The 12,744-nt window shown below is 45.0% G+C and overlaps 2 protein-coding genes across 2 annotated transcripts in view; both read right to left on the reverse strand.

Moving 5' to 3' along the window:
• Positions 1 to 12,744, reverse strand: part of LOC143766194 (uncharacterized) — a 96,553-nt gene that overhangs the window by 66,561 nt on the left and 17,248 nt on the right. The window lies entirely within an intron of this gene.
• Positions 1 to 12,744, reverse strand: part of LOC143768173 (uncharacterized) — a 44,018-nt gene that overhangs the window by 3,536 nt on the left and 27,738 nt on the right. Inside the window, exon 5 of the mRNA XM_077256862.1 lies at positions 12,469 to 12,559. Within this exon, the coding sequence (XP_077112977.1) occupies positions 12,469 to 12,559 (91 nt within the window). The remainder of the gene's footprint in view (positions 1 to 12,468; positions 12,560 to 12,744) is intronic.

A 12,744-nucleotide genomic window follows, 5' to 3' on the forward strand; every position in this document is an offset into this window, starting at 1 on the left:
GCCTCTCCCCTATGCCAAGCCCTTCACTGGCTTCCTATCACCCAGAGACTCCAGTTCAAAACCCTCACAATGACATACAAAGCCATCCACAACCTATCTCCTCCATACATCTGTGACATGGTCTCCGGGTACCTACCTACACGCAACCTCCGATCCTCTCAAGGCCTCCTCCTCTATTCCCCTCTCATCTCTTCTTCCCACAACCGCATCCAAGACTTCGCCCGTGCTTCCCCCATACTCTGGAACTCTCTACCCCAACACATCAGACTCTCGCCTACCATAGAAACCTTCAAAAAGAACCTGAAGACTCACCTCTTCCGACAAGCCTACAGCCTGCAGTGATCTTCAACCTACTGAACTGCCGCACAACCTGCTCTACCCTCTCCTAGTGTATTCTCACCCATCCCCTGCAGACTGTGAGCCCTCGCGGGCAGGGTCCTTCCTCCTTATGTACCTGTGTGCCTTGTTTTTTGCTCATGTTTAATGTATTTGTCTATATTTGCCCCGTACTCACATGTAAAGAGCCATGGAATAAATGGCGCTATAAAAATGTATAATAATAATATACCATATCACTTTGCAATTGCCATCCAATGACGACTCAGATGTGCTCGATGGGAGAAAAGTCCATAGACGCTGCAGGACATGGGAGCACATTTAGGCCAAGCAGGCTGCTCACAATAGCACAAGCAACATGTGGCCTGGGGTTGTCGTGTGTACTGAAAAACAGCTGCTGTGATACTTTGAAGAATTGGCTATACCACTGCTTCCACATTCAAACAATATGTGGCTGAGTTATTAGTGTATGTGGAATGAAGATTGGCAGGGTCCGGATCTGGCTCATTATGCCACCCCACACCATAACCCTGTGAGTTTCAACAATGTGATGTTCCTTTGTTAAGGCTTCTACACGGCATGGCACGCATAGTCTCCAGACCATTCTCCAGCCTATCATTGCATCCAAGACAAAAACTGGACTCATCATTGAAGAGGACAGACCTCCATTCTAGTCTCAATTGCCATCTTGTTCTACACCTTCATAACTGGTGATTTAGTGGCTTATAAAAATGCAAAACTTTGTAAAAAATAAAAAAGCGGTTGTATAGTTTACCTTACAGTTTCATCAATGCTATATTTGAATAGATCTGCATTTTACAGATGTGGGGATACAATACATGCCTACTTTTTACTTTTTTTTGTTAGTTTTACGTAAAAGTGGATGACGGGGTTTTTTTTACACTCTTACACCTTTCATAAACTACTTTTTGTTTATTTGTTAGACTCATTTTAAAGAGTGAAAACAGGCATATTAGATAAGACAACATTTTATGGAGGTTTACTCTGGTAATGTGTCAATGTTAGAAGTCGTTGGTATTACTAAGCCCTCTAAAGGAAACTGTACCCGAGAACCAAAAAGTATAAATGAAAAGACAGATCTCATGCTCCTCTGTTAGTCTCCTACATACAGTATATTCTCCTCAAGCTATTATTAAAGAGTGTGAATGAGCATGAAACGCATCGGCGGGGATGTGGCCATAAGTGTATGTGTTTTTCGTTAGTGCCTGTGCTAGCAGGTAGTGGGATGCAGTAACGGATAAGAGGCAGAGCAAGGGTTAAAAAATAACCACTATAACAGGGGTACACTCCACGCAGGGAGGAGGGAAGGTATAGAGAGGTGGTATTAACGCTTTTGTTGCATAGACGGAGGGAGTGAGGGCAAAGGATATAAACAATGTTCACAGTAGTAAACTTATTGGTCCAGCGGCTTCAGAGTGAGGAGTCTCAGATGTGCACGGTGGTGCCAACATGGTCAGTGTTGTGAAATTGGATTCTGGGCTCCCCCGGTGGCCACTTGTGCAATTGAACTTGTGTGCATCATCCCCTCTGTTCACCTGCTCCTATCAGGATGTGGGAGTCGCTATATAACCTTGCTCCTCTGTCAGTTTCTTGCCGGTCAACAATGTAATCAGAAGCCTTCTGTGCTTGTTCCTGCTACTAGACAACTCCCAGCTAAGTTGGACTTTGTCCTTGTGTGTTTTTGCATTTTGTTCCTGTTCACAGCTGCTGTTTCGTTACTGTGTCTGGAAAGCTCTTGTGATCGGAAATTGCCACTCTGGTGTTATGAGTTAATGCTAGAGTCTTAAAGGAATTTCTGGATGGTGTTTTGATAGGGTTTTCTGCTGACCATGAAAGTGTCCTTTCTGTCTTCCTGCTATCTAGAAAGCGGACCTCGATTTTGCTAAACCTATTTTCATACTACGTTTGTCATTTCATCTAAAATCACCGCCAATATATGTGGGGGCCTCTGTCTGCCTTTTGGGAAAATTTCTCTAGAGGTGAGCCAGGACTGTCTTTTCCTCTGCTAGGATTAGGTAGCTCTCCGGCTGGCGCTGGGCATCTAGGGTTAAAAAACGTAGGCATGCTACCCGGCCACTTCTAGTTGTGCGGCAGGTTTAGTTCATGGTCAGTATAGTTTCCATCTTCCAAGAGCTAGTTCTCATATATGCTGGGCTATGTTCTCTCGCCATTGAGAATCATGACAGGTCAGCACATGATGGAAACGATGCAGGCTTGTAGGCATCGGTGGATCAGTTCCTGGAGATGGCGGAGAGTCCTCAATGTCTTCCCAAGGGTCATGAGTAGCAGGGAGAGGAGCAGTACTGGGAACTGCCAGGGCTAGACTGAGCCCAGCAGAAATAAGCGGGTGAGTACGGGTAAAGTTCTCGGTAAATCACTCGGTTGCATTTAGGCGGCACGCGTGCATTATACGATGGCCCGAGATGAGTAGTTACTTGAGCAATGGAGGCCAACAATGGGAAAATGGTTATCCGTCACAGTCTTTGTAGGTAGAAGCTGGATCAATGTAGCGTGGTCCTGCGCTGTCACGGTACTCAGAGGATGGAGCACCTAAATTCCCCTGCTGCACGCTGCATCTTCCTGCCAAGTCTGCCTCTCATTTTGCACGCTCTGCCCTTTTTATCCTCACTTCGGCCCCTGCTATCCAAAGGGCAAAGGTTTGTTCGGGTCTCTAAGCTTTCTCTCAGACAACAAAAGTGACAGTCCTGACAGTTCCGGCCTCAGCATGAAAAAGATACCCCCGCTCCGGGCTCTCTTCTTACACTCCCCCTCTTCTTTTGTTCGCCATTCCACGGGCGAGAGTTCTGGTAGATTGCGTTGACAGCCTGCTGGACTTTGGACGACTTGTTGCCAAATAAATTGGTCCTGATTGTATCTATTGGGGGGTAACCCGGCTGTGGCCCACTCGGAGCACCTTAAGTCAGAAGGGGTAGTTGAAACCGGTTGAGTAGTTGAGTCGGGATGAATAGACGAGGGTGGGGATGTGCCCATTTCCACAGGAACTAACATTTCGGGAGCCTCAGAAGCTTCAGGAATCTGTCCTACTTCCGAATCTTCAGGCAACTGTTTGTCTTCACAATCAACAACAGGTGAAGGGAGTCTTTCAGGAGCACTTTTCTCTTCTTCAATTTGGTCAGGATCTCTTGATATACTAGGACATGGCATATTTCGATGGACTACTCGAGTGGGGGCATCTTTTTTCTCCTTCAGGTTGGGTTTCATAGACGGGCCCTTCAGCTGATTCTTCGCTTTACTCCATACAGGGTCTTTTCCCACCGGTATTCCAGTTTGTCCTTTGGACGTTTGTCTCGAACCAGCACTCTGTCTCTGGCATGGAGAGCTGTCACTGTGTAGCATGTCCTACCATTGCTCATGCTAGTCACTTCTCCTCCTCTGATGGGAAGGTTTTTCTTATTACTCAAACAATCTCGTGCTCAACCACTGTGTTTATCACGGGACATGCCCATGTGACAAAATGTACGTTGGCCTTACGACTCGTGCCCTCAAAGTTCGGTCAAGTGAACATGTGAGGGACGTCCTGGCGGCTGCCAAAGAGGATAATGTTGAGTCCCTCAAAACAATCCCTCAACATTTTAAGCTTCATCACTCTTGTGATCCTACTGGTTTCCAGTAGGATTTGAAGGCTCAGCACTCTACAACCCCATGGCCTTAAAGAAACTTTGAGTTTTGCCCCTTTCCTTTGATCTGCCAGTCCCATGTATTTATTGGCATCTTCTTTATTTTTACATTTTTTATGTTATATTTTATGTTTTTTTATTTTACTATTTTTTTGTTATCCTTTTGTATGCAGCCATTCATGGAGTCTGAGTTATTCTACATTTTGCCATTGCGGATTCATGCTCAATCGAGGAACTAATGTTTTGTTCATCGTAAGAAAGGACTGCACTGTATTACTATATAATGTTTGGTATATTTCCTTTGCCTCTTTTTTTACATGATATAATTTAATAATGGGGTTTTCTTCATACTAACATTATTTGTTCTCTTTATTTAATTTATGTATATATTACATTTTCTAATTTTCTAATATTATTTGTATCATGCACGATGTGTTTAGGAGTATTCTGTAATATTTATATACTTTTATCTATTCATATAATGGTACTTACTTTCTTCACATTTACACTTATCATTATTGTGCTCCACACACTGTTGCTTGTCCTTTGTTTACATTTTCCCTTGTGAGTATTGCAGACACTATCGCTCCTATGCGCGCCGGCGCCCCGTTGCTTGGCATCACCGACGGTGTCTCTTTCTGGCTCTGGGCGGGCTCGCGTCCTTGGTCCTGCTCACATGTGGTTCCTTTGTGCGTGTCTGAGTGACGTGGGCTCCCTCATCCATTGACGCCCTAAGTGTTGTTATGCTCCTGATTGCGGCCGACTGCGCATGCGCTATAGATGGAGAGGCGTCACATCCATTGCAAGACCGTCTGGATTGGCTATTTACACGTATATAAGGCCCCCAATTCTCTTTGATGCCTACCCCCGGAAGAAGGCACTGCGCCCGAAACGAGCATTGGGGTGGGAGGCACCATGTTTTTCTCAGGTAAACTCCCAGGCTTTTATATGCTTTTGGTGTATGGTCTTTGCTACACATGACTTTTGATTATGGCTGCTCTGTCTCCATGTATGCTGCCTGCAATTAAAGTGGATATAATTCCTATCTACATTTACACTTGTGGGTATCCTTCGTTGCACTATGCACTTTTGAGCAGACCTATATATTTTCATCCATTTACTTTGCCGGTGATTCTGTTTGCCTGTTTATTTATCGTGGTTCCACTCTTGGTCTGGTGTACTTTGTCATTTCCCTGTCATTTTTTCTGATTTTACATTATGCATTTTATTGTTCCATCAATAAAGTTTTGTACTTTTAGTATTTTGGTTCTATTGGTGCTTCTTTTCTGTTTTTATTGTTCCTGCTTTTGCACTGAACCTTTGCTGCACACATCCTTGCACCCCTATATATACAGTGCCTTGCAAAAGTATTCGGCTCCCTGGAACTTTTCAACTTTTTCCCACATATCATGCTTCAAACATAAAGATACCAAATGTAAATTTTTGGTGAAGAATCAACAACAAGTGGAACACACTTGTGAAGTTGAGTAAAATTTATTGGTTATTTTAAATTTTTGTGGAAATTCAAAAACTGAAAAGTGGGGCGTGCAATATTATTCGGCCTCTTTAACGTAATACTTTGTTGCGCCACCTTTTCCTGCGATTACAGCTGCAAGTCGCTTGGGGTATGTCTCTATCAGTTTTGTACATCGAGAGACTGAAATTCTTGCCCATTCTTCCTTGGCAAACAACTCGAGCTCAGTGAGGTTTGATGGAGATGGTTTGTGAACAGCAGTTTTCAGCTCTTTCCATAGATTCTCGATTGGATTGAGGTCTGGACTTTGACTTGGCCATTCTAACACCTGGATACGTTTATTTGTGAACCATTCCATTGTAGATTTTACTTTATGTTTGGGATCATTGTCTTGTTGGAAGACAAATCTCCGTCCCCGTCTCAGGTCTTTTGGAGACTCCAACAGGTTTTCTTCAAGAATACTCCTGTATTGGGCCTCCTCCATCTTCCCATCAATTTTAACTATCTTCCCCGTCCCTGCTGAAGAAAAGCAGGCCCAAACCATGATGCTGCCACCACCATGTTTGACAGTGGGGATTGTGTGTTCAGGGCGATGAGCTGTGTTGCCTTTACGCCAAACATATCGTTTGGCATTGTTGCCAAAAAGTTTGATTTTGGTTTAATCTGACCAGAGCACCTTCTTCCACGTTTGGTGTGTCTCCCAGCTGGCTTACTGTAAACTTTAAATTACACTTTTTATGGATATCTTTGAGAAATGGCTTTCTTCTTGCCACTCTTCCATAAAGGCCAGATTTGTGCAGTGTACGACTGATTGTTGTCCTATGGATAGACTGTCCCACCTCAGCTGTAGATCTCTGCAGTTCATCCAGAGTGATCATGGGCCTCTAGGCTGCACCTCTGATCAGTCTTCTCCTTGTTTGAGATGAAAGTTTAGAGGGCTCTTGGTAGATTTGCAGTGGTATGATATTCCTTCCATTTCAATATGATCGCTTCCACAGCTCTGTTAGGACGGGGATTGCTCTCTTTGGGATACCCCCAAAGTAGATATACAGGTATCTAGAGTGACGAAAAAGACAGCTCTCCCATTCAAGGACTCACCTCAACTCAGGGACCCCATGAATCATAAAATCGAAAGCCTGCTAAGGATATCTTGGGATACCTCCACTAAACTTCAAAAAACGAACATAGCATCTACCTGTGTTGCTAGGTCACTGTTTCGCTGGCTCCGTACCCTGGAGGATCACCTTACCGGTTCGTGGCCGATGCTTCGGTGGAATCAGTTTCGGTGGCAGCCAAATCTGCTGTCCTCTCAAGCTCAGCTAGGAGGGCCCTGTGGCTGAAATCCTGGAGTGGCAATATCAAATCTAAAGGGAAGCTTTGTGCCATTCCATTTCAGGGTCACTATTTGTTTGGTCCAGCCCTCGATGATATCTTAGAGAAGTCTATGGACAAAAAGAAGGCACTCCCTGAACAGAGCAATCCTAAGAAATGTTTTTTTTCGTTCCTCCAGAGATCAGACTTCTCAAAGAGAATTCTAAGGGAAAAGCAAAACGGGCCACTAGAGTTATCCCAAAGGGGGGAGGGCAAGAATATCCATGCCCCGCAAACCCCTGACAAACAGTGACTATTCTCGGTCTGTCGGGGGTCAACTCTCGGGCTTCGTCCACCAATGGTGGACCATCTCCTCAAACCAGTGGGTGCTCCATACCATCCAGGATGGATTAAAACTAGAGTTCGAGAGTCCTCCCCCTCAGTGCCTATGGATCACCTCATTACAAAATCTCCATCCCCGGGACGCATTACTATCGGGTCTTCAGGATTTACTCCAAGCAGGTGTGATTTCTCCAGTACCTCAGCAAGAGATAGGAAGAGGCCATTATTCTCGCCTCTCCCTAATCAAAAAACCTTCAGGAAAGCACAGGATCATTATCGACCTGAAGCCCCTGAATCACGTTATCACATACAGGAGATTCAAGATGGAATCAATCAAGTCGGCAATTCCCCTTATTGGTCAGAACTGCGTAATGGCTACAATAGATTTGAGGGATGCCTATTACCATGTTTCAATCCATCAAAAATACTGGAAGTTCCTCAGGTTTGCAATTTCCCAAGGTCATCAAATCAGCCATTATCAGTTCAACGTCCTCCCGTTTGGCATCTCATCAGCTCCTCGAGTGTTCACCAAAATCATGACGGAGGCAGTGATCTTCATTCGTCATCAGGGGATTTACATTATACCTTACATTATACCATACCTGGACGACTTCATCAATGTCTCTCCATCCACCTCCCGTCTAAACTCTGATGTGACAAGGACTCTAGAAACTCTGGAATCCTTGGGATGGATCACGAACCTTGAGAAATCAGACCTTCTTCCCCCCACAAAGAAGAATTCCTAGGAGTCCTGCTGGATTCAGAAGTAAGAGAATCCTTCCTGCCCAGAGAGAGTCAGCTCAAACTGGTACAGAAGATCTCAAAGTTCAGAGCCCTGAAGGCCCTCACCCTTCGGCACTCTATGTCTATCCTGGGTTCCTTAACATCTTGCATCAAGATGGCATCCTGGGCCCAAGCCCATACAAGAGCTCTTGAGACACATGTACTCTTATCTTGGGACTGACAGCAGAACTCCTTAACCAAAAGAGTTCCTGTTCACAATCATGTCAAGTTATCCCTGGCATGGTGTCTGTGCCATCGGAATCTCCAACAAGGGGTCAGCTGGGACCAGCTTCCCCTAAAAATATTTACATCAGATGCCAGTCGGAGGGGATGGGGAGACATGGTGGAAAAATCCCATTTCCAGGGCATATGGACCCCAGACATCAGAGCCAGCTCATCGAATTTCAGGGAACTGAAGGTGGTGGAAGATGCCCTCAACTCCGCATCGGTTCTTGTCCAAGGTCATCATGTGCGCATATACTCCGACAATATGACCACAGTAGCGTACCTCCGTTACCTAGGGTGCACGAAATTCGCAAAATTAAAATCCGTGGCTGCAAGAATTTTTTCCCTGTGCAGAAAAACACCTCCTGTCTATCACGGCGGTCCATCTGAAGGGATCCGCCACTATCCAAGCAGATTTCCTCAGCAGGAAGGATGTACATCTGGGGGAATGGTGCCTAGACCAGGAGGTCTTCCTCTCCCTAGTAACACGATGGGGAATCCCGGATGTGGGTTTATATGCCAGCAGCCAGAACACAAAAATAGAAACATTTTTCCCTGAACACGGCGGACAGAGCATTGGGCGTAGATGCCTTTTCCCACCCCTAGAGGTTCAACCTCGCCTACGCCTTCCCATCAATGCCGATCCTGGCAAGGACACTACAGAAAATTCGATCCGATGGGGTCACTACAATTTTGATCGCCCCCATGTGGCCAGGAAGGAGTTGGTACAGCGCCCTGATGGACATGGCCCAGGAGGGTCCACTACCACTATCTCAGAAGGACGACCTCCTTCACCAGGGTCCCCTGTTACATCCTAATCTACACAGGTTGAACCTTGCGGCCTGGCTACTGAAGCCAAAATACTAAAAGCAAGAGGTCTTTCTTATGAAGTAACTCAAACACTTCAGAAAAGCAGAAAACCAGCAACTAACGCCATTTATGGCAAAGTCTGGAAAAAATTCTCATCTTGGTGTTCTCCGAACACTCCAGATCCATTCCATCCAAACATTGCTCAGATCCTAGACTTCCTTCAGAAGTGCCTACACATGGGACTTAGACCTAGTACCTTAAAGGTTCAGGTCTCAGCTCTTAGTTCTTTTTTCGACCAGAACTTAGCTAGTCATCATTGGGTAAAATGCTTCATGACCTCAGCCATTAGAATCCGTCCCAGAGTTCATAGTCGCACTCCCCCTTAAGATCTACTGTAAATCTTGTGCAATAATAGCTTAACCCGAGAGCCTTTGTCAGAAGCTAGTCTAAGGATCCTTACTCTTAAAACTGTTTTTTTAGTGGCAGTTACTTCCACTAGGTGGGTAGGAGAACTACAGGCCCTATCTATGCAGGAGCCTTGCCTAACAGTAACGGCAGATAGTATTGTCCTAAGTCTAGACCCTACATTCATGCCTAAAGGCCCCGTCTCACATAGCGAGATCGCTAGCGAGATCGCTGCTGAGTCACTAGTTTTGTGACGCAACAGCGACCTCAGTAGCGATCTCGCTATGTGTGACACGTACCAGCGATCAGGCCCCTGCTGTGAGATCGCTGGTCGTGTCGGAATGGCCTGGACCGTTTTTTGGTCGTTGAGGTCCCGCTGACATCGCTGAATCGGTGTGTGTGACACCGATCCAGCGATGTCTTCACTGGTAACCAGGGTAAACATCGGGTTACTAAGCGCAGGGCCGCGCTTAGTAACCCGATGTTTACCCTGGTTACAAAAACAAACAAACAGTACATACTCGCCTTTTGGTGTCCGTCAGGTCCCTTGCCGTCCGCTTCCTGCTCTGAGTGCCGCCGTACAGTGAGAGCGCAGCACAGCAGTGACGTCACCGCTGCGCTCTGCTCTCACTGTACGGCGGCTCAGTCAGAGCAGGAAGCAGACGGCAAGGGACCTGACGGACACCGAAAGGCGAGTATGTACTGTTTGTTTTTTTTGGTAACCAGGGTAAACATCGGGTTACTAAGCGCGGCCCTGCGCTTAGTAACCCGATGTTTACCCTGGTTACCCGGGTGCTGCAGGGGGACTTCGGCATCGTTTAAGACAGTTTCAATGATGCCGAAGTCGTTCCCCTGATCGTTGGTCGCTGGAGAGAGCTGTCTCTGTGACAGCTCCCCAGCGACCACACAACGACTTACCAACGATCACGGCCAGGTCGTATCGCTGGTCGTGATCGTTGGTAAATCGCTATGTGAGACGGGGCCTTAAGACCCTACATTCATGCCTAAAGTAACCTCAGATTTTCAGAGGTCAGGATATAGTATTGCCCTCATTCTGCCCAAATCCTTCCAACATGAAGAAAGAGTCCTTTCACTCCCTTGATGTCCGAAGGGTAGTTGTCTACTACCTCCAGCAGACCAAGAGTTGGAGGATTGACCGGAATTTATTCATTCAACACTCAGGAAGGAACAAGGGCAAGAAGGCGGCTAAAAACACAATCGCTAATTTGATCAAGCAAGCCATATCTCTCGCATACTCATCACAAAACTTATCTTCTCCATCATCATTAAGGGCCCATTCTACACGTTCGGTATAGACATCATGGCCGGAAAGAGGAGACGCATCTATGAAGCAGATATGCAGAGCTGCCACCTGGTCTTCGGTCCATACGTTCACAAGGCACTACAGACTAGATTTTAATAGGTATGTAACATTCGGCAAACGAGTTCTGCAGACTGTTGTGCCTCCCTAAGAAATTAAGTTGTTGGTATTACTCAGATGCTGCTGTCGTGGAAGGTGACTGGAGAAAATAGAATTAGTCTTACCGGTAATTCGGTTTCTAGGAACCTTCCACGACAGCACTAATTTCCCTCCCTATCTGATATTCTTATTGGATGATTCCTGCACTTGAGTGGTAACTATGCATGCTACTGTGTCCAGAAAAAACACTGGTGGTTGCAGAAAGGAGAGGGTATTTAACCTCTGTGTTTCCTGTCCCCCATTAGGGCGGGGAGACATCCTACGAGGCTGCTGTCGTGGAAGGTTCATAGAAACAGAATTACCGGTAAGACTAATTCTATTTTTTGTGTCGGTGAGCTTTGTGCAGGGAAAGATTAAGAGACCAATGAGGGAGAGTCCTCATTAAGCGGGTGCTCCATTTGCGTATAACTCTATATAACCTTGGCAGCCGGGAATGGACTTTTCTATTAGGGACTTTCTATTAGGGTGAGTTATAGTTAAAGCATCCTTAATATCTTCCCCTCTCCTCCCTGACTTAAATTTAAGGACAAATTATTTTGTTACTGACGTCTCTTCTTACTAACACTGCGGTGATTTTTGGATCTCTAGATACCTTTCTCATATTGTTGGCATTTTGAACTTTGGCTGCTTTAATACATTTCCCCACCCCTGTTGCTTCTATATACGTGTTGAACTGCTCATTTGGCCCAAACTTATCTAATTAGGTTTGGAAATAGGTGGTATTTTTTTGGAGTACTAGGTTGCCTCATTTGGTATAGTACTTTATTTTGCCACAAGTTGAGTACGGACTTCTAGGGTCATCAGGGAGAACCGCCGGTGAGCGTGGGCGCCATTTTGTGTTCGTTAGGGTGCCAACCTCTGCGGAGAGGCAGGATTAAATCAGGGCATAATAAGGTGAACCAGGTACACCAAGTATAAATGCATGAAAATGAAGGTATCCAGCTCAGGAAATAAAATCAAAAGTCTTTATTTGGACAAATTTAAAAAGTAAGCTGCTTGACAAACCAGTGCATACTGGAGGAAGGAATGTCTTGAATAACTGGACGCATTTCGAACACGTATACCACTCTTAGTCCTCAGTTTTACACCCAGTATAAACCGCAACTTTATAGTATTAGTCAGCTGTAGGTCAGCTAATTTTTAGCTGCTTGGTTAGGCATTATATGTTTTTTGATGGTCGTTTATAACTACTGTAATAAAAGCTAATTTTTTAATTAGTCGTTTACACAGTGCTTGCCTTATACACAATGTTGCAAAGTTCATGGCCCTCAAGAGTTAATAATAATAATAATAATAATAATAATAATCCTCTACCATTGCTGGCCAGGCTCCCCGCCAGTCTCCATGCATCTTCTACCGGATGGAGCAATCACATAACCAAATAAAAAGAACTGATTGTACAGAGATCGACCCAACATTTTTCTTTGCGGAAAAACGGTAATTCAAATTTAGCCTGTGAAATGTTGTGGCTAAAATGCGTTAAAAAAAGTTAAAAAGTGTGGGTTTTTTTGTTCATGCACTAAATCTTTCAGTCAGTAAAAATGCACATCAAAAAGCTCTGAGTGAAGAAACCCTAAAAATCTGAAACATATAATTCTGCAGGGAGAAGAATCTGTTCTCTACATTTAGTGTTTACTACTCACCTGGGCAGTTATCTGTAGGAATCTCCTCTTTACACCACTCATCACCCCTCACATATGTGTCTGTAGTATCAATATGGGTCAGATCTTTACCCTGAAACAAATATTGTAAAAGACAGATGGAGAAGTCACATCTATGATCAGCTCTAATCCTGACATCTCCACCGTTCTCATTACACAAGTATAAAACATATAATACTGGTGGATACAACAAGGCTGAGCACAAGACCTTCACAGCCGTCTACACATCATAGGGGAGATCTCATGACACCTTCTCTC

This window comes from Ranitomeya variabilis, chromosome 4 (assembly GCF_051348905.1).
Source record: "Ranitomeya variabilis isolate aRanVar5 chromosome 4, aRanVar5.hap1, whole genome shotgun sequence".
Lineage (NCBI taxonomy): Eukaryota > Metazoa > Chordata > Amphibia > Anura > Dendrobatidae > Ranitomeya > Ranitomeya variabilis.